General features: G+C 36.8%; 1 protein-coding gene across 1 annotated transcript in view; it reads left to right on the top strand.

Annotated features, from left to right (window-relative positions):
• The window catches only part of ARHGAP15 (Rho GTPase activating protein 15), an 858,653-nt gene that overhangs the window by 688,583 nt on the left and 146,891 nt on the right, over positions 1-23,179 (top strand). Inside the window, exon 12 of the mRNA XM_036742514.1 lies at positions 3,269-3,403. Within this exon, the coding sequence (XP_036598409.1) occupies positions 3,269-3,403 (135 nt within the window). The remainder of the gene's footprint in view (positions 1-3,268; positions 3,404-23,179) is intronic.

Below are 23,179 nucleotides of genomic sequence, written 5' to 3'. Positions count from 1 at the left end.
TTTCAGGGCTAAGAGCCAGCATGGAATCACAGGTAAACTGTCCCCTAAAATGAAACCTATTTTAGGAGATTTATGAAAGAAATTTCACTTTTTGAGGATCAAATCCTAGGTAGAGAAGTGAATGTAGTCACGTACATTAATAAGTCATTAAAAAATCAACATCATACAATCTTAACCACTGGTGTAATGGAATGTCACTGGAATGATGAATGTATATGGTGTGAATTAAACAGGTATGAATTATACATGCATGTGTGCATATATACACGTGTTTTTATAAATCTATATAGAAAGGTATATTCTCTCAGAATCTATGTAATTCACGTGAATTTTTTAGTGTAAGGTATTTCTTGTAGTTCATTACATTAAAGATTTAGAATTGAAAGAAATATTTCACAAATAAGGAAACCAAGGCCTGGAAAGATTAAATAATTTGTCCAAGATTATATAGGTGAGTAAGCGTTAAAACCAGGATTCAAACCTAGGTCCTCTTATTACAAATCTAGCACTCTTTCCACCAGGTTTCTTGCATCCTTTTAATGAAGATGGCATAATATTTTAGTCAGTAATAGAAAGTTAAGTATGCCTCTCAGGAGTCACCAAGAGAGGTTCTTATAATGGCACTATGTGGCATTGAATAGTGGTGAGGGTAAAATGTTCCTCATGGTTGGTGATACTTATTTTGGCTATAGAAAAAAAAATGTTTCTATATTACAATATTCTTGAATTGACTTTGTATGCATGTGGTTTTTCTTTATTTTTCTTTTTTGCTTGAAATTTGCCTATCCTAATGACCATTTTTAAAATGGATTTGTTGCTTAAGGTAGAATCACACCTCTTTCTTATGAAAAGATACCTTCCTAACATTTCTTTGGCATCCTCTAGACTACAAAAATCTGGGCAAATGAGACTCAAGAGAAATCTAGAGAAGAGGCATTTTGCTTAAGATATTTCAGACAAACGTGTGGTAGAGACAGAGTTGTGTGTGTGTGTGTGTGTGTGTGTGTGTGTGTGTGTGTGTGCGCGTGTGCGTGTGTGTCTGTATGTGTTTAAGGTTTCCACTTAAAGTTCGGTGCCAAAGCTACAGTACTTATACATTTTCTAAATGTGTTTTAAGCAATAAGTTGTACAACATTTTTAGAACATGTGTTAAGCTATTTCTCTAAGAATGAAGCTCTTAACAAAACATAAGCACTCTGCATGAGATCTTAGCAGCAAAGTGCTTAAAAGATAAAGTAAGAATTGGTACCATGGGAAGAACACCAGCTGTAGAGCACACAGGTCCATTATGAGAAGTATGGTAGTGGGTAGGGAGAAAATGATTTAATCAGGAGTAAAACCAATTTTATTATAAGGGCACGCAGGGGGTGTGGCACCATAGTGAGAGGGACATTTCAAAATATCTGACAGATTTCAACAATGTGAAAACCCCGTTCTTTAAAGTGACAGTAAACCCCATCAGGTCTCTCTTTTTGATGCTATTGTTAACAGTTGACTGTTTAAAGCTGGCCTGCTAAGATGCTGTCGATCTATTTCAATAGTGTGTAGCCAAATAAAAGACTAATTGTTGAAATGCGATCAATCAAAAATGATCACAGGGTGGAAAGAGGGTCTCCTCTGCTTATTTAGTTATGGACAAAATCATTGTTTTGCTAGAAAGGTAAGAATAAAAAGTGAAGGGGGGTAACCTCAATAAAATAAACAGATTCACCTTTGTTTCCTCTCTGTGCTACATCCTGTTAGACAGAGACTGTAATTTTCTATCAATGGCTTGGATGATTTTTACATATAGATATATATGTATATGTATATTATATATATATGTATATATTATATATATCGTGTATATATGTATATATATACACACATATACATATATTCCATTTGAAAACCACTTTCAGATAGCTTACACTCATGTCTGAAAAGAAACACAAACAATCTTGATTTGAGTCTCAGCCTGTCCCCTACCTTCTCCCCCCCAAAAAAAACCATTCACACACAAAGAAAAACTCTTAAGGATGCTCACACTGATTGTGTCATTTTATTTCATTCAAAGCACCACCGCAAAATACAGTCATAAAGCTGATGTCACAAGGTAATAGCAGAACCAGATGAGTGTAAGTTAAAATAACTTGTTCTTTTAAAATAATAATAATCATTCCAGTCCCTCCAAGATGTGGTAAATACATGGCCAGGTTACCCTGTTGTAAGTGAACCTCGGGCTTCATGAAATGGTTACTTTTAGCTTCGCTATACATAAAAGAAAAGACCTGCTTCAAAATTGCACAAGGAGAAATGTGAAAGTTTTTGAACAGCAGTATCACCTGGGTGTCTTGCTCCTTGTCATCATAAATCAGTAGCATCAGGTCCTGTGAATTCCCACAGATCTCCTTGGGTGAGAACCCTTCTTCACCTTCATAATAAGGAAGAAAAGGAAGCATAGCTTTATTCCTATTAAAATCTTCATTTTGGCATTTTGTTTCTTTAATATTTAAATTTCTTGATTCGCTCAAGCTTCGCAAGCAAACATTTTGTCGTTTCTAAAAGGAGTTGGTAAGCGCTTGTGGTTTGTCTTTACTGTGATCATTTTTGACAGCTTTGCATAGCCTGCGTAGGCCAACAGGGGTCTGTCTAATATTGTTGCTGGGCAAATCTTCTTCCCTGAGATGAAAACTAAACAAAATATTTTTGAAGCAGTAAGAAGGAATTAATGTCCTTTCTCTCACAGTACTCTATTCCTTGCTGACATTACATTCAGGCAAAAAAAGGAGAAAAGTGTTACCCATTATTCCCTTGTACATAGCAAGGCTAACACATGTAAAGCAATAACTCATTTTCTATTGCCATGTTTAGCATATGTCTCCTGTTGGCTCAGCAAGGCCTTTAGGCCGGTCCCTTGAGCCGGCCATCATTGGCAACTCTTAGCCCCTCGGCCTCAAAACCAAATAGCTTTGAATCATGTTGAGCTGTGATGCTAATTTTCATACTGATGCATTATGGGAATAAATGTATCTGACATACTGTGTCAATGGCACTGTCTCTTTGTGTCTCTTGTTTTTTTGTTAGCTGCATTCCTACAGATGGTATTCCATTGAAAATGTTCCCTTCCTACGGAAAGGAAAAAAAAAACATGCACAGCACCAAACCTCTAGGTGCAGAAGGCTGTTAACGGTTGCTGATGATAGTAGGCAAACATTAACATAATAATTAGTGTCTTGTAATTGTTTCATTAAAACCAGTTGTTCCATTTCTCCTCGTGTTTTCCCAGAAGAGAAGCTGAATTTGGACGACAGCCAGTGGGAGGACATCCACGTTGTCACCGGAGCACTGAAGATGTTTTTCCGGGAGCTGCCTGAGCCGCTGTTCCCATACTGCTTCTTTGAACAGTTTGTGGAGGCAATAAGTAAGTACCTCACATTCAGGAGCAGTTAGTGAAATAGCCTGTCTGTTTAAAAATAATAAGAAGAACAGAAATAATAATAATCAAAGAGCAGACCCATTCCCAGTGCTCTCTACCTTCCATTTCAGTTGTTGTGGTATTCGATTGCTTTTTATTTCAGGCTTTGCGTTACTGTCTAAGTTTAAAAAAAATGTATCCAGTCTAGATTGGCCCACTTATTTAAAACAGGCCTCATGAAATGAAAACAAACAGCTTTCCATGGCGACTGATTTAAATGAGTCACCCTTTATATTCCTAGCCTCTATCTAGTCTTTTTTCAGGATTCCAATGAGTACAAAAGGCTCTTTAAAAATGTGCGTATTTTGTCCAGGTCAGTTAACTTATGACATTTCATTAAAGATTTGCAAAATTACCAACTGAGGCAGCACATTTTCCACTCTTTTTCTTACCCTTCTCTACCAACACTGGTAACTAGCTGGCTATGATTGACCTCCCAGACAATGTGAATATAATATTTCTAATGACAAAAGCTTCTTCTCATTTGTTAAACAAGTGACATGTCACAGAGAAGTCACATCTCTTTCTGCCCAGTGGGTATCATATAGACTAACATTATAAGCTTTTTTTTATCATTATGGGTTATTTCTTTTTCTTTTTTAGAAAGAGCCACTTTTTAAAGTAATATTGTATATTTTTTCTGAATGTAAGGAGACTTCTCCCATGGATGCTCTGAGAAGCAAGCAACCAACACATCTCTAAATTTAATATCTTAGGGTACACTTATGAGAATTGTGACAGCTTGGAAAAAGTTGCCTGGCAAGCAGGCTCATTTTTTAAGGGGGAAAAAAGCTTGCAAGCCTAGCAGGAGCTTAATTAAAGTCCAATCGAGAAAAATCTCCAAGAAAAAAAAAGCTCCACTTAGGAGGTCTGGTCTTTGATGACTGTCTGTGCAGAGCTCCTATTAATGGGAATGGGAATTTGGTGAGCCCACATTGGACAGCAGACTTGTCAACATGCCCTTTCATTCAGTTTTTATTTCACAAAAATCCTCATATTCATGTAAGGTCCGGGAAAACTGATGTCAAGGGGAATAAAGCAGAGGTGATTGTCTCAAGGTCTCTCTCCTATTGCTGCTTGTAATTATAGAGTTTTCTTTCTTTCTTTCTTTTCTTCTTTAAGGGCAGGAACAATGATCATCAATGAGTTTTCAGGGTGAGGGCAACATTCTTTTCCCATTTCCTGGCTTTTTATTTCAACCACTCCCATGTAATGGGAAGAGTAATGAAGAGTCAGGTTTTACAGTTCCCATGTTCTCATAGTTTCTTTAAAAACATGCACACAAAAGGCCTACAAATATCTGGTTTTATACAAAAATGGGAATATACCTGAACATTCAAGTATGTCTCTGGGTCAGATGTTCCAAAAAAGAAGGGAAAGTGGTGGAAGATGAGCAAAAAAGGGACAAATATGCAATGGGGCTTTAATTACTGTCTGCCAGTATAATAAACTTAAGGGAACCAGTCGACTTCCAATATCCTTAGACTAAAAAATACCAACCCTGGCTGTATTTGTGTTCTGACTTACTGTGATAAATACCATTTAAACTTCTCTTAGTGCATCTTCAAATTGGATTATTTAATCCATTCACTCCCCACCTCTCCAACTGGAGGAAGGAGATGATCATAACCAGAAGTGAGCACACACAAAATTTGGTTTGACACAGGAAAAGTACCATTCTGTAGCAGCCCTCCATTCATGTGTGTGCCTGATTGTTGTGGCCAACAGGGCGTATGGCTAGAGTTGGTATAGGTCAGGGTTGATGTGGACAGCATTCTGCTGTAACTGATTGCCATTGGCTATGGAAGCTGCCACCTGCAGGGGAGTTCAGTTGAAAGAGCCAGTCTGTGAGGAAGGAAACACAGAGAGAAATAGAAACAAATAGAAGTAGTCCTCACCTACCAATGACCAAGAAGAAGGACCTACTAGTCAGGTGAAGTAGTGGAGAAATATACGCTAACAATGATAATCCAAGTCTATTAGCAAGCAGGCAGATGTTTCCTAATATGCATATTCTTGGTCTAACTTTGAAGTCCAATTCTCGTAGCTTTTTGCTTGGGTATTGTGAAACTAAGAAAAAAATGCCCATTCTTGTTCCATTTCCATTCATTTGTTCAATAAGCATTTATGTAATACCTACTACTTGCCAGATACTGTACTGGTAACTCAGCAGCACAAAGACAAAAATAAATTAACTCCTGTCCTCAAGGAGCTTAAACTTTAATGGGGACAAACAACATGTATACCAGAATAACATGTAAGTATGATCCAGCTATGGTTGACAGCTTAGGCAAAGGCACAAATAGAGAAAACGAAAGCCAGCATATGAGGAACAACAAACAGTTGGGCTAGAATGTAGACTGCAAGAAGCAATATATACTCAGCCTGTAGTATACCAGAACCAGATTGACAAGGGCTTTAAAAGTGAGGTTGAGGAGTGTGTGTTTTAATCCGAAAGGCAACAGGGAGCCCCTAGAATATCTTGAGAGGGGAGTTATCTGTTAAGACCTGTGCTTTAGGAATTTCTGCATGGCAGCAATGTGGAACTTGAGTTGGAGCAGGAAGAGTCTAGGCCAGGAACACAGTTAGGAAGCTACGTGGCAATAGTCCCAATGGGACAGGATGAGGGCCTAAGCTAGACTGGTGGCCATTTGAGTGGAGAAAAGAGGACAGATTCAATTTATGATGCAGAGATAGAATCAAGGAGACTTTAGGACTGAGGAGATACGAAGCATGAAAAGAGAACAAGAAGTTAAGGATAGTTCTAAGGTTATAAACCTGATTAACTAGAAGGAGGGTAATACTTTCATTTGATATTTTGCCTTATCAAGTCCTTAATTACCTGGCACAACAACACTCTATTTCTCAGACACTGCTTATGACAGAAGGGAGATGACTTGCCTCTCTTGGACTCATCATTCAGTTTCAGTAGATTCAGCAACCTGATCCAGATGTGTGTGATTACAGCATTACAGTGCCCAGAACCCCAGGCACATGTATTCAGGGTGAGGCTCCACAGGTCTTTGTCTCAGTCCTAATTCCTAACTCCCAGCCTCCAATAGCAAGGAAGAGGCCATTTCCATTAGAAGGATACTGTAATAACCATAGCTATGTCTCATGAGAACACAAGATTCTTTTCTTACCTTCCCCTTCTACCTTTTTCCCAGGTTTCATCTACACAATATGTAAGTTGGAGATATTCTTTTGGCCTCAGGGTAAAAGTTCTATTAGTGTTAGTGCTAAAGTTAAAAAGTGAAAAGTGAAATGTCACCAGAAGATAGCACTAGGAAGCTTTGGCCTAGGTGAGGCAATGCTCTTTCATGAGTAAGAAATTAATGGCCACTTCTGATGTTAAAAAGATTGTTAAACATTTTGAAGAACAGAAAGTATTTACTCTTTTTGGACTGAAAAAAAAACCTGCAAGTGATCTTGTATCCAATAATACCAATTGGGGTAACAAGAGGCAGAGGGAGAGAGAGAGAGAGAGAGAGAGAGAGAGAGAGAGAGAGAGAGAGAGAGAGAGAGAGAGAGAGAGAGAGATATTGTTTTATATTTCAGAATCCAAGTGTTTCAACCATTGATCTGAAATTCCATCCTCAATGCCAAAGCAATTGGGTCACCTACAGGTCATTTCCTGGGGATTTAACCCTCTCACTGAGAGGACTTAATTCCTTGGAAATGATTTGTGCTGAAGCCATTATTCATACTGTAAATGGGAGCTAGGTAGAAAAAACCCCACAGCTATAGTATTTTTATGATAAGTGATACAATCTCACTGACTGTGCAGTGAGGCCAGGCATTTCCAGGGTAGCTGAAATGTTATAAGAGGTAGGATGTTGGGCTGTACTGGTCACTCCTTCCCTTCATTCTTGAGGGCCAGACAGGTATACAAGGCAAGAAACAGGAAAACAGTATCCTATCAAATTTTTGCCTCCACAGTTTTTGAAGGACAAGAACCTAGAGAGGGTTAAGAGAAGAGCAGCACAAATCATTGGGATGATTTAGTTAAAAAAAAAAAGATGACTGAGGGGTGACTTAATATCTGGCTCCAAATATCTGAAGCACTGACCAGCTGTTCTTGTTCTCACAGAAGATAACTAAATGAAATGGGCTTAAATTTCGGCAATGCTGATTTAGGGTAGAAATTAAGAAGAACTTCCTGAAAGTAAACGTAATTAAATAGATTTCTAAAGAGGCCTATTGAATATTCCCGGATTTCTCTCCTTCTTTAAAACCTGGAATACATAACTATTTATTTGAATGGCTTAAGTATTGCACAGCATGAAGATGTCTTCCAGTACAAGAATTGTTTTATTTCATTTTCCTGCTGCCCATTGCTTCCCTATCCCATTCCCAAATCCTTTCATTCTGATGCAATGTCCTGATCCTAGCACTGCCCATTTCAATTTTTTCCCCTCTGGGGTCTTTTTCTTGTGACTTCTCTTAGTCTCTCTCACACGAGGCACTCTCAAACATGGATTATTTCCCACATTTCTCTTCTTCCTTCTCTCAAATCCTGACTGTTATCAGAGCTCAGAAAAGAGTCAGGCTGTTTGGTGATTGGTAAATGAGACAGGGATGAAGAAAGAAGTAATGTTGGTTTCCTCTTTTATGTTATCTACCTGAGGAGAAAAGGGCAATTTATTCCCTCTCTTTTGAAACATAAGTTCTAAACTCATCCACAAGAGGAAATGATCAACCCACCAAGTTCTGATTAAGCCCTTGCACAGAAAAGGATTTTGCTATCAGTTTTGGACTCAGTTTGCAACACACCAATTTGCAGTTGCTGATATATTTTGTTTTAAGGTTTCTTAAGATATTTTTGTGCCCATGTGCAATTTTTCTCATCTGTTACATAGGTGCAGTAAGTGAACAAGTTGTTATGTCTTTCTTTGTTTTTCCTTCACACACCCCCAGAACACATTTCTCTACTTAGTGGCCTAAAGTACCTCTGTTGTTATCTTCAGTAACAGCAGCATGCATTTATTAGGGATTACTAAACACTCTAAAGACAACATACAAACAATTTTCTCTTTTGTAATTTCTACCAGCTGAACCCCCAAAGTTTCCTTCAGTTTAAGCCACCTTATAGGTCAAACTCTCCATAAAAGTCCAATTCCAATAGTTTATTGTGGCAAGGAGGTGACCTAAGATTTTCCAAGACTATATACCATTAAACTCAGGCAGGTTCTACCAAATTTAAAAATAAAAAATATGGTTATTTAAGTATTTTATTTCCTTTTCTGTTAATCTGGGCAATTCATATTTTTATACTTATTCATCCATTTTACTTAGATTGTGAGATTTATTGGCATACAGTTGGACAAAGAGCTCTTAATTATTGCTTTCATTTCTTCTTTGTTGGTGGTGAATTCACCCTTTTCATTTTTGATACTGGTAATTTGGTTTTCTTCTTTCCTTTTTAAATCAAATTAACCACAGGTTTATCAATTTTATTATTTTTTTCATAAACCAGCTCTTAGTCTTATTTATTAACTCAATAGTTTTCTTACTTTCACTTTTATTAATCTCTCCTTTGAGTTTCAGAATTTCTCATTTGGTGTTTAGTTGGGAATTTTTTAATTTGTTCCTTTTCTAACTTTTTAAATTGCCTTACCAATTCATTGATCTGCTCTTTATCTATTTTATTCATGTAATCATTTAGAGATATAAAATTTCTCCTAAATACTGCTTTGGCTGCATTGCATAAATTATAGTATGTGGTCTCATTATTGTCTTTTTCTTTGATGAAATTGTTGATTGTTTCTATGATTTGTTGTTTGACCCTCTTGTTCTTTAGGATTGGATTATTTAGTTTCCAATTAATTTTTATTTTCTCTTTCCATGCCTTTTTCTTTATTACATTTATTGCATCATGATCTGAAAAGGATGCATTTAATATTTCTGCTTTTTGCATTGGATTGTGAGGTTTTTATGCCCTGATACATGGTCAGTTTTATGTAGATGCCATGTACTGTGGAGAGAAAGGTATATTCCTTTCTACCCTCATTCAGTTCAAGTTTTCTCCAGAGGTCTATCATGTCTACTTTTTTAAATTTCCATTCACCTCCTTAACTTCTTTCTTGTTTATTTTATGGTTAGATTTATCTAATTTTGACAGGGGGAGGCTAAGGACCCCCACTTCTATAGTTTTGCTGTCTGTTTTTTCCTGTAACTCACTTAACTTGTTCACTTGATGCATGTATATTCAGTATTGATATTACTTTATTGTCCATGGTACCTTTTAGCAAGATGTAGCTTCCTTGTCTCTTTTAAGCAGACCTATTTTTGTTTTTGCTTTGTCTGAGATCAGAATTGTTGCTACCTCTGCTTTTTTTATACTTCAGCTGAAGTATAATAGATTCTAGTCCAGCCTTTTACTTTTATTCTGTGTGCATCTCTGCTTTAAATTTGTTTCTTGTAAGCAACACATTGTAGGATTCTGGTTTTCAATCCACTTTGCTACCTGCTTTTGTTTTATGGGAAAGTTCATCTCATTTGCATTGACAGTTATGATTCCTAATGCTCTATTTCCCTCCATCCTATTTTCTCCCTGTTTATACCTTTCTCTCTCTCCTTTCACCCTGTCCCTCCTCACCAGTGTTTTGCTTCTGACCACCGCCTCCCTCAACCTACCCTCCCTTTTATCAGCCCCATCCCTTTTCTTTCCCCTTTCCCCTACTACTTCCCTATCGGTGAGATAGATTTCTTTACCCAACTGAGTATTTGTGTTATTCCCTTTTTGAGCCAAATCTGATTATAGTAAGGTTCAAACAATCCTTACTCCCTTCCTTCTTTCCCTCTACTGTAATAAGTCTTTCATGCCTCTTCATGTGAGAAGATAGATATAGCAGATTAGAGCAACACCAGTTTCTAGTACAAGCTCATTTACAAAACATTGTGGCAGAGGATAACTGAAGACCAGGCAGAATCTTACTAATTTCACTGAGCTTGACACCTCTACTAATTTTCAGTGAAATCTACAGGAATGCAATAGGGATCATTCCAACCATCCATGCTGGATAAAGAAAATGAAATCAGTCAAGCAAACAGCACAAATTAAGTAAGTGCTTTATGCTAAGCACTGAGGATACAAATATAAAAGTGAGACAGTCCCTACCCTCAAAAATCTTGCCACATATTATCCGAACTATGAAATAAAGTTCTTATAATTCCATCAATTTAGTCACCAATGTAAATATTGTGGATAGGTGGTACAGATGGACAACAGGTTGGACCCAGAATTAAGGAGGAAGAAGTAGTTTTGCAACTCATTTGGGAAACTATCCAATGACCCCAAACTGCTAAGTGCCACAAATCCCTATGTCTTTAATGCTAATATTATTCTGGTAATAACGTATGACTGTGAATCATGAAATAGCACCATCTCAAAAGAATCAAAATGACAAGTAACTCAAAACACATGATTAATAACACTTTGGGTATAAGTCAAATATAACATTATCAAATGTGATATTTAAAAGGCATTTTCAAGGACATGTATGACTAGAAAAGGAGGTGAGCTTGTAATGCAGCAAAAATGAAAGATGCCAAACGTGTAACTATATGGACAACACCAAGTTTTTTTCTTAATCATGGAAACAACTCCAACACAATGGGTTTTCATCTTCATTGGTGGAGGGACTACTCTGTATAGAAACCAAGTCCACTCATGTATGTCAGCAAATCACTGATAAATTAGAATAATAAGAAGATGCTAACTCCATGAATTTCTTTTGTTGGTCACATATAAATGTTTAATTTTGAAATCCTGAAGTTAACAACTATTTTAGAAAAAAAAAAAACAACTATATCCAGGAAGAGGATATCAAAACCACTGAAAAACATTGCAAAGATATAATTGAATACAAAGTGATATGAATTTTATAATGGCTTCCAGTGATCTCTAGGAACAACTCAGTCCTTCCTGTGCTATTTTAAAAAGCTGAGATAACACTTAAAATGAAGATCAGACTAAGATTAAGATCAGAACAATCTTAAATCCTTTTGCAAGGTTATCATAGCTGGAAGGGACCATAGAAGATATCCAGTCTCACCCTCTAATTTTACAGACAAAGAAACAGGCCCAAGAAAGTTAAAATACTTGTCTAAGGTCACAAAGGTAACATGTTTGAGTCCCACATCCCTTGTGGGTCATAACCCAAGTACTCTGGCTTAATAGCCAGAAAGTTTTGGGGTCTTTTTCCTCTGTTCCATTCCACCTTGCACTTTTTTCTTCTACTGCAGAGAGGATGATCTATGTACATGTTTACGGTACACTTGACGAAAATACATGAAAGGAATAAGTAGGCTGAAAAATTACTTGCTACAGCAGATTACATCTTTATAATTTCACAATTAACAGAAAGAAACAAAGGAGACAAGATACCACTGTGCCTAATGGTTATTTATTAGTACTATTACTAATACTAATAATAGTACTATTGGTAATACTGTATTTAATTGTTTCAGTCCTGTCTAACTCTTTGTGACCCCCTTTTGTGGTTTTCTTGACAAAGGTACTGGAATGACTTGTCATTTCTTAATCCAGCTCATTTTACAGATGAGGAAACTGAGGCAAACAGGGTTAAGTGATTTACCCAGGATCACACAGCTAGTAAGCGTCTGAAGCTAAATGTAAACTCAAGAAGATGACTCTGCCTGACTACACGTCCATCACTCTATCCATTGCACCACCTAGATGCCCCTATTATTAGTAGTAGCAATTGTACTTTTACGAATAATTAGTACTATTATTTAATAGTTTAACTTATAGTAATAGTTTAATAGTAATACTACTATTATTAGTAATAATGCTAATTATCATTAGTAGTAATAGTACTATTATTAGTAATAATTCTGATACTACTACTAATAATGTGTGTGCTGTATAACCCTGAGCAAGTCACTTAACCCTGTTTGCCTCAGTTTTCTCATCTCTAAAATGAGCTGGAGAAAGAAATGGCAAACTCTTCTAGTATCTTTGCCAAGAAAACCCCAAAAGGGGTCACAAAGAGTTGGACAAGACTGATCACTAAACAACACTAAAAATAATGGGATTTTATTTGGAAGAAAACAGTACAGCCCTAAAGGCGCTCTTTCCACAAAGAGTTTCTCATGCATGTGTTAAGACCTATGAGATTACTGGATAAAAGTAATTACACAGCTAATTTGTTTAAAAGAATCGATCTCTTATTATTAATTTCAATTACCAAAAAAGAACAGGAAAAGGACATATTCACAAACATTTGTCAATGATTTAGGGTTTCCTATAAAAGGTGCAAAAAGTATTCTCTGTGAATGATCAAGTCCTGCAGAAACTCTTCTAGTGGATAATACTGAATTGATTGTTTTGAGTCCCAGACCATGACATAGTATTTACATATCTCGTTGAAGATACTAATGAGATTTGTCTAATAATTCATACTGGAAAAGTGAAATGGATGTCCAGCTAGCTGGCACAGTAGATAAGAGTGTTAGACTTGGAGTCAGGAAGACTTGAGGTGAAATCCAGCTTCAGACACTTCTTAGCTGTGTGATCCAACTTAACTTCCCTCAGCCTCAATTTCTTCATATGAAAAATGGGGAAAATAGCACATACATCTCATGGTTGTTTTGAGAATAAAATGAAATATTTGTAAAGCCCTTTGCAAACCTTGCAACTCTATAGAAATACTAGCACTTATCATTACTATTAGATGCAATTGGATCCATAGTACCTTGAATTAGTTTATCAGTACATATATCTGGGACAGGACTACGAGTAGATGATGCATCTGGCCAAAAATTTGACAGGAGGAAGACAGTGGATTGGATTATATGTGGGAAAACTGTGCAGAATTTTTAACCATCTCAAATTGTTCTTCAGCGTAAAATGTCTTCTTTTTATCACAGGAATGCTTCTAATGATACCATAACATAGAAGTTGAAACACAGTAGTCTCAGAAGAATCAAAGCTACAAGTGACTCAGAAAGCTGTAGGCCTACTGAGGGGTTATAAGTAGTCTGTGACACATTTCTGACAAAGACTTGCATGCCAGAAGTGGAATAAAATGACAATGAGCAAAACGTATGATTGGAAAAAAAGGTTGGAGCACCTAGGTGGCACAGTGAGTAGAGCACTGGCCCTGGAGTCAGGAGGACCTGAGTTCAAATGCGGCCTCAGACCCTTGACACACTTACTACCTGTGTGACCTTGGGCAAGTCACTTAAACCCAATTGCCCTGTCTTCCCTCCTCCAAAAAAAAAAAAAAGTAAGGAAAAAGAAAAAAAGGTGGACTGGTCATGTAGCAATAGCAAGGAATGAACAGGAATGAACAAATTGGCATCTCAAATGCTGCTGTAATACCCACAAAATACAGAAAAGCCTAGACCCTCAGTCTCTAGCACATTGAGGAGACTATAAGGTATCCATGGAACAACACGAACAAGAATCTCCTGCATCAGGAACACTTACTTTAATGAGATCACATATCTATTGAAGCATTATTTTTTTAAAAAGAGATTAAATAAATAATGGATATTTTAGGAAGGAAAGAAATAAGCATTTATTAGGCACCTATGTTTCAGCCACTCTACTAATCTAATTACTTGGTAGATATTATTTCATTTGATCCTTACAAAACCCTGGAAGGTAGGTGTCATTATTATCCATTATTATCCTCACTTTACAGTTGAGAAAATCGACACAGATGGAGGTTGTGATTTCCTGGAGGTTAGCCAACTAGTAACCATCTAAGGCCAGATTTGAACTTAGGTCTTTCTAACTGCAACCTCTGTCCACTGTACCACCTAACTATTTTAGGGTAAATTTTAATGCTTTTGTCAAGTTGGTATCTGGGAAAGCTAGCTTAGTACCACCCCATATAATTCAGGGTCTATATTCTCTGTAGGGAAACAGTGTGCTACAGTAAATACAGGGTTGGCCTTGGATGGCCAAGGTTTAAATTCTACTTCTTCCACATAGTGGTCGTTTGATCCAGGGAAAACACTTAACTACTCAGAGTCCTGTAGGCAACTAACATTGTAAGTTGCAAAACTGTGAAAGTATAGCACTCCTAGAAAGAGTTCTCACCCTGAGACCTCCCTACAAGGTCAGATTTTAAAAATCTGGTTCTTCTAGTGAATTTAACAGGTTTTGAGAATAATATACGAGTTCAGAGTCACAGTATCTCAGAATCAGAGGGAATCACAGAGAGTCTCTAATTCAACCCAATATCAGAACAAGAACATCTTCTTTGACTTACGCAAGTGATCATCAAGGCTTTGTTCAAAGACCTCTGTTGGGAGAACCTTCTGCTTCTTGAGATGAGATCGCCCATTCACTTATGAATGACTTTGATGATTGAACTTTATTCTGATATCAAACCTAAATCTATCTTCAGCTTCTACCTATTGCTCCAAGTTCTCTCACATGAAGTCTAAACTGTCCTTGAAAATGCAAAAAAATACTTAACTAGAACCAGAGTATCACCACATACAAAACTCTAGCCTAAAATCGCTTGAATACAACATTGATCCATGTAAACTGAAGAAAAATTGTTTTAATTGGTGTCACCATACCAAATATTCATCCCAATTTACATGGAATTAAAAGATCTCAAAATATAGAGACACAGCTGAATTGTTGTTTGTTGGGTTGTTTTTTTTAAATGTGGGAAAAGAGTAAAGTATTTGTCATTCCCTTCATCCTTTTACTATTGCAGTTGTCCCAGAAATGCTTTCATCGAGCCTCTAGGAGATCAATACTGCTATTCAATTAAAAAATAACATCATTTAATCCACCAAGCCCACCCTTTTTCATCCATTATGCATGTCTACCAAATATTAAACATAAAGAAACAGTAGTATAAAGGAACAACCTGTACCAAGACTATTTCTATATGAATTCCATCAAATTTAAGCCCTGACACTAATAATAATTATTGTGATAATAATAAGGTGTTATCATTATTATTACTGTTATATAGAAGACTCATATTGAACATGCAGAAGGCAAGTTTACACAAAGAAAACCTTTCATAAGCATGGGAAGTAACTTTCATGTTGAGCAGGCATCTCACAAATGCTTGCCATTGATCACAAGGGGAACCAGTCAAGACAATATTGATGTCTTGGCACAATCCATCCCCACTAGTGAAAGGGAACTTATACAACATGCCCAGCTGTCAGCTAGTCAGTAACATCATCTTCATACACAAAGGACGACAGCTAAAGACGTAGTTTGGAGAAACAATTTCTCAGTTGCATGCTCTAATGGTTTTCTCCATGGTAATCATACCATTGTGCTGTTAAAGTATTGTTTGAATAGGTAATTGAAAAAAAATTCCCAGTCAAATATCTTTGTAAATATTTTCTTTACTCTTGACTTTATGCTACCCTTTGGTCAAACTATTTCTGATGCATCGTCAACTCTGTTATGACACTCCTTGGGAGAAAGGAAACAGAGCTTGCAAGACACTTGACTAAAAACGGTTGCTGAACATAAAAGTATGATGGTGACAAATTGCCTTAATACCAGAGGAAGTGAAAAATGAAATCTAAAGGACCATTCCTTGGGGAAAAAAAAGAAGAGGTGTAAAAATAATATGGGTGTAAAAATATCCCTTTCTTTGCTAAATCAAGGAAAGTTGAAATTAAAATAAAAGTAGGTTTTGACATAAAAGAAGTCCTTCTATACAAGTTTCTACAGAAGGTTAAAATTCTCACTGACTTGGTAATTTTTATTGCTGTAATTTTTTTTGGCAAACTGGGAATTTTATGGTAGGTGCCTGGCCTGTCTCTTAACTCATGCTAATTATATACATAATTAAATACATTTTTAAAGAGAGAGGGAGAGCTGACTAGAGCCAACTGGCTTGCACAGGTGTCTTCATAAGAATAGTTTTAGTGCTAGATAATAAACTGTACCCCAGCCTACTTGAAGCTGCTTAATAGAAAGACTCTTTTGCAAGTTTAACTGTGTGGATCAAGACTATTGTTGGAACTTGAAATAGAGATTCATTGAGTAATGAGATGCTAACCACCATAGGAAATTTGATACTTACCTTTTACATTTTTCTGAGAATTTTTTACTTCCCATGCACTCCATCATGTATTTAAAGGGGTCATTGCAAAGTTATAAGTTCTTCAAAATGAGTAATTAATCAGCCTTCATGAATCAGATATGTAAACATGCGTACTCCCACAGCATGTACATTCTGTTCCTTTATTTAAAAAGAAAACAGATTTCCTTTTCAGTGGATAGCAGGTCAATATACCTTGAGCTCTTTACTAATCATATATTGCTTTGGCAACTCAAGCAACCAGCTATTAAACCCACCACTTCAGTCAGGAAAAAAATACTTAAGGGGCTGCAATGAAGTAGGATATCCAGACTCCCATACATGAACATTGCCAAAATTTTGAGTTTTCATTTCATACTGCAACCCCTAGAATTTTGCAGAAGCCTACAAAATTCATCTTGTCCAATCTTCTCATTTTAAAGATAAACCAATATCCAGAAGGTTTAAGTCACTTTTCCAAGGTCACACAGGAAATAGCTGTGGATTCAAACCTTTACTTTGAATCCAGCATTAAGCTGATAACTGGGAAAATAATGGATAGGTAAGCAGAAATAAGGAAATCAGGAAGAGAAGCTGGTAGAGAAAATGCTAAGTTCCATTTGGACATGATGAGTTTAATGCTCCAGGTGGAGATATCCAGCAGACACAAGGAAACGTGGGAGAGAGGAGGTGGAAGGGCTAGCAAGAAGAGAGAAATGGGAATGGGGAAGGGAAGAGAAAAGGTAATTGATGAGCAAAGTCCCTGTGAAACTAAGAATGAGAGAAAATGGGCTCCAGAAGACAAGTAGAATGAGAACGATTAGAAGGAGGGGGACTTTCTTCTCAGGTACAGTAGTAAAGAAAAAAGTGATTGAAGATACAAAGTTTTAACATGGAAAGAGACCACATTGTTGTACTGAAAATTGGTTTTGCATTCAGAAGAGCGGGGTTTGAATTAAAATCCTGTTGTTCACTGCTCTGTCAATTTAAATAGAGTGAGCTTCTACAGGCATGCCACATCTCTGGGCCTCTTTCCTGGGTTGTAAAATGGGGATTATCTCTTAAGTCTCTTTGACCTCTTGCTGTTACAAAGGTTACATGGTAAAAGAGGTCGAAGTGTAGGGGCATATATGCCTTTGCACCAAACACAGTATAACCTCCTCTTTTCAGAGGACACCAGATATTCTACTCTTAGCAGACAAATCAAGAAATGGGTTTTTCTACCATTTATAAGAGAGGAATTTTATATAATCTTCTCATAAACTGTTTCGTAAACTTTAAATGGAATGAGAAAGAATTTTTCTCTATATTAGGTTCCTTCTGTCTCATTAGAAGTACTATATTCTGACATCTAAGACTCTCAATTGTTTAAGATGTATTTTTCCTCTTGTGATTTTCCCTTCATTGAAGTGACTTTAGAGTTAAGTTCTAGACATCATGCATGCTAGGGCAATATAAATTCCCAATGGAAATTCTGCTCATGTTGGAATAGCAGAACACCCAAGCTGAGAAATGCCAAGTAGTTTGGAGAATGGACATTTTCCCTAAAGATTTACTGATGTATTTTTACCTACACTTTGGGGAATAATAAATTCATGGGAGATGGCTACACTTCTCTAGTAAGAATTGATGATTCTGGTTTCAAAAACAAAAGTGCTTTGTTTTGGAAACTGTAAAGTGAACAATAATAGTTGGATATTTTAATATTAATGTGGCTAAGCTGAAAATATTAATTTTCCATGAGCTCAAGCTACCTCATGCTTGTTAACAAGGAAAATAATGGCCCATTTGGGATGGATTCAAACCATTTTAGAAAAAATGAAAATAATTTTTTAAATCACTGTACAATACAGTTATAAGAAGTTTTGTCTTCCTAGTTATAACTACTTAGTAGTTTAAATGTGATATATTTGTTAATATCACAAAGTTAGAGGTAGCATAGTAAAGCACATAGCTAACTAGTCTTAGGTCAAGAAAATTTAGATTCAAGTCTCACTGCTGAAATATCATAGCTGTGTGATTCCGCGAAAGTAACTTACTCTCTTAATGTCCCAAGCAATTCTATATAGTTTCAGAATGGTTAGTGATCCTGACTCCCCCAAGCTATGCCTTCACCTCCCACTTCCTGCTTTGAGGAAAGCATTTGATACCTGAGACAGTATCATCATCTGCCACAATGCTGGATCTTGCAAGGGTGGGCCTTGAATATTCTAATCACCTGCTTCCCTCAACTGGGCTCTATCCAGCCATTGATATTCTGTTTGGACTTATTCTTCAATGAGTAGCATACTCTCACTTCCTCAGACTCTCCTCATGCTGGTGACTCTGATTGTCTCTGAATTCTGTCATAATATAAACCCCATTCTCCATGCCACATCTACTCCCATCTCTCTCAAGCCCACTCCCTAACCCTGTGTCCCACTCCAGCTAGAACCACTTCTTCCACTGTCCTCTCTGCAATGCCAGCTCCATAATTAACAAACTGGCTTTCATCTAAAACTTTTCACTTTCACATGGCTCTCACTGAGACTTTGCTCCTTCTTTTCCAGTACTGTTTGCACTTTGATACCTTTAAGCCGCTGGCCATGGTAGGCTAGTGAAAACACTCTTTGTTCCACATTATCTCTCTCCTATTCTCTCTCTCCCACCATCACTCAGCAATCTCTCCTCTTTTGAGGTTCATTCAATCCAAATTTGTCACCCAGTCAAGATTCTGATCCCTACAATATATACTTTCTTTACTCAACGAGCTTAGTACCTGACTAGCAGTCTTCCCCCCTACATCAATTCCTGATCTCCTACTAGGATACATCAACAAGATACTGATATTTCCTCAAACACTCATACCTTCCAGATTCTAAATCTACTCATTTCCCTTGGCCTAATTATCTACTCCACTTTAGTTATTCATGCATTCAATCTTGCTACCACCCACAAGTGTCCCTCTTAGATGAGGGACAAAACATAACATGTTGTGTATAATATATTATTATATATAGTAATATAATGATATTATGTATTATATAATATATCACAATATTATATAATATAAAATTATATAATAAAATAATACTTTTTCATTCCATCCTCCTCTCTGACTTATGACCACTAAACCTGTTCTTGTCTTCACTATGACCTCCAATCCCTCCACCCTTCAGTTCTTGCACCATTGCACTTGGATCAGCTAGATTCTTTACCCTTACCTAACTCAACCCTTTGTTGAAACAGATCAGCTGTATGCCACCCTTTACCCTAAAGTTCCTTGCTCCTTTGTCCTTTTGCTGATCATATCTTGCCAAACTCCAGCCTTATATTGTACCCACCATCTGCTACTTTTGTTCCTAATCAGGTGCCACTAAACAGAACTGGGAAAATCAAGAAACCATGAAGACTGTACACAACACAAATTTATGTTACATAATCTCAATTGGCCCCTTGCTGTGGCAAGGCAATCCTTTTTTATCTCCCAAATTGATTCCCTTTCCCACTTACCACACTCTATTTCGAGCCTTTTTATATGTCCCTTGGCCTCCCATGGCACCCTTCCACCAACCTTTTCATCTGAAAACCTTGCCTCACATTGCACTCTGAGTGTACCTCCCATCACTCAGACATATTCCTCAACTATCTCCTCTTCACCCTTGCCTCAAATGAGGAGGTGGTCCTTCATCTTGCCAAGGCAAACTTTTCTACATAGACCCTGAATCACATTCTTTTTATTTATTTATTTATTTTTAGTTTACCACACACGGTTCTACATAGTTTTGAGTTCCAGATTTTCTCCCCTCCCTCCCCCTTCCCTCCCCAAGACGGCATGGAATCTCATATAACTGTCATGTATAACTTTGCATTGAATTAATTTATGCACTAGTCAAGTTGTGGAGAAGAATTTTGACCAATGGAATGAATCATGAGAAAGAAGAAACAGAACCAAAAAAAAAAAGCAACCCAAAAACAAAAACAAAAGAGAAGCAAAAAAGGCGAGCATGTAGTGCGCCTCGATCTGTATTCAAACTACACAGTTCTTTCTCTGGATGAAGATAGCATTCTCCATCGTGAGTCCTCTGGAGTTGTCCTTGCACCTTAGGTTGCTGAGAAGAGCACAGTATGTCAGGGTTGGCCTTCATGGAATCCATATATCCACAACGTTCTCCTGGCTCTGCTCCGCTCACTCAGCATTATGTCGTGTAGGTTTTTCCAGGTTGTTACGAAGTCTGCATCATCCCCATTTCTTATGGCACAATAGTATTCCATCACCTTCATATACCACAGCTTGTTCAGCCATTCCCCAAATGATGGGCATCCCTTTGATTTCCAATTCTTGGCTACCACAAAAAGAGCTGCTATAAATATCCTTGTACATATGGGTCCTTTTCCTGCTTGTGTGATTTCTTTGGGATACAACCCTAGAAGTGGTATTGCTGGGTCAAAGGGTATGAACATATCTATAGCCCTTTAGGCATAGTTCCAAAGTGCTCTCCAAAATGGCTGGATCAGATCACAACTCCACCAGCAATGCAACAATGTTCCAATTTCCCCACATCCTTTCCAGCATTTATCATTTTCCTGTTTTGTTATTTTAGCCAATCTGACAGGATAGATGTGGTATCTAGGAGTTGTTTTGATTTGCATTTCTCTAATCAGTAGTGATCCAGAGCATTTTTTCATATGCCTATAGATACCTTTAATTTCTTCCTCTGAAAACTGCCTGTTCATATCCTTTGACCATTTCTCAATTGGGGAATGGCTTGTATTCCTATATATTTGGCTCAGTTCCCTGTATATGTTAGAAATGAGGCCTTTATCAGAGATACTAGTTGCAAAGATTTTCTCCCAATTTTCTGCTTCCCTCCTAATTCTTGTTGCATTGGCTTTTTTTGTACAAAAAACATTTCAATTTGACATAATCAAAATTATCCATTTTGCATTTTGTAATGTTCTCTATCTCTTGTTGGGTCATGAATTCTTTACTTTTCCATAAATCTGATAAGTAAACTATTCCTTGCTTTCCCAAATTACTTATACTATCAGCTTTTACTCCTAAATCATGAATCCATTTTGACTTTATTTTGGTATATGGTGTAAGATATTGGTCTATGCCCAGTTTTTGCCCTACCATTTTCCAATTTTCCCAACAGTTTTTGTGAAATAGTGAATTATTAGCCCAGAAGCTGGCCTCTTTGGGTTTATCAAAGAGTAGATTGCTAAACTTGTTGATTTCTCCTACTTGTGTACCTATCCTATTCCACTGATCCACACCCCTGTTTCTTAACCAGTACCAGGCAGTTTTGATGACTGCTGCTGTGTAGTACAGTTTAATATCTGCTATGGCTAAGCCACCTTCTCTAGCATGTCTTTTCATTATTACTCTAGATACTCTAGACCTCTTGTTTTTCCAAATGAATTTTGTTATTATTTTGTCCAGCTCAGTAAAATAATTTTTTGGTAGTTCGATTGGTATGGCACTGAATAGATAGATTAATTTAGGTAAAATTGTCATTTTTATTATATTAGCTCGGCCTAACCATGAGCAACTGATATTTCTCCATTTATTTAGATCTGATTTTATTCGCATGAAAAGTGTTTCATAGTTATGTTCATATAGGCCCTGGGTTTGTCTTGGCAAATAGACTCCCAAATATTTTATAGTGCCTTCAGTAACTTTGAATGGAATTTCTCTTTCTATCTCTTGCTGTTGGGCTTTGTCCGTAATGTATAGGAATGCTGAGGATTTATGTGGGTTTATTTTATATCCTGCAACTTTGCTAAAGTTGTTTATTATTTCAAGTAGTTTTTTACTTGATTCTCTAGGATTCTCTAGATAAATCATCATATCATCTGCAAAAAGTGATAATTTAGTTTCTTCTTTTCCTATTCTAATTCCTTCAATTTCTTTTTCTTCTCTTATTGCTACAGCTAATGTTTCTAGTACCAAATTGAATAATAGGGGTGATAATGGACATTCTTGTTTCACCCCTGATCTTATTGGGGATGCATCTAGTTTATCCCCATTACAAATAGTGTTTGTCAATGGTTTTAGGTAGATGCTATTTATAATTTTGAGGAAGGTTCCACTTATTCCTATGCTTTCTAGTGCTTTTAATAGGAATGGGTGTTGTACTTTGTCAAAGGCTTTTTCTGCGTCTATTGAGATGATCATATGGTTTCTGCTAGTTTTGTTGTTGATATGGTCAATTATGCTAATAGTTTTCCTAATATTGAACCAGCCTTGCATTCCTGGAATATATCCTACCTGGTCATAGTGTATTATTCTCGTGAGGAGTTGCTGCAATCTTTTTGCTAATATTTTATTTAAAATTTTTGCATCAATATTCATTAGAGAAATTGGTCTATAATTTTCTTTCTCTGTTTTGACTCTACCTGGTTTGGGTATTAGTACCATATTTGTGTCATAAAAAGAATTTGATAGGACTCCTTCTTCACCTATTTTCCCAAATAGTCTACAAAGTATTGGAATTAGTTGTTCTTTAAATGTTTGATAGAATTCACATGTAAAACCATCTGGCCCTGGAGATTTTTTCCTAGGGAGTTCATTGATGGCATGCTCAATTTCTTTTTCTGATATGGGGTTATTAAGAAATTTCACTTCCTTCTCTGTTAGCCTGGGCAGTTTATGTTTTTGTAGATATTCATCCATATCTCTAAGGTTGTCAAATTT

Source organism: Trichosurus vulpecula, chromosome 2 (assembly GCF_011100635.1).
Source record: "Trichosurus vulpecula isolate mTriVul1 chromosome 2, mTriVul1.pri, whole genome shotgun sequence".
NCBI lineage: Eukaryota > Metazoa > Chordata > Mammalia > Diprotodontia > Phalangeridae > Trichosurus > Trichosurus vulpecula.
This window is presented reverse-complemented; position numbering and strand designations above follow the sequence as displayed.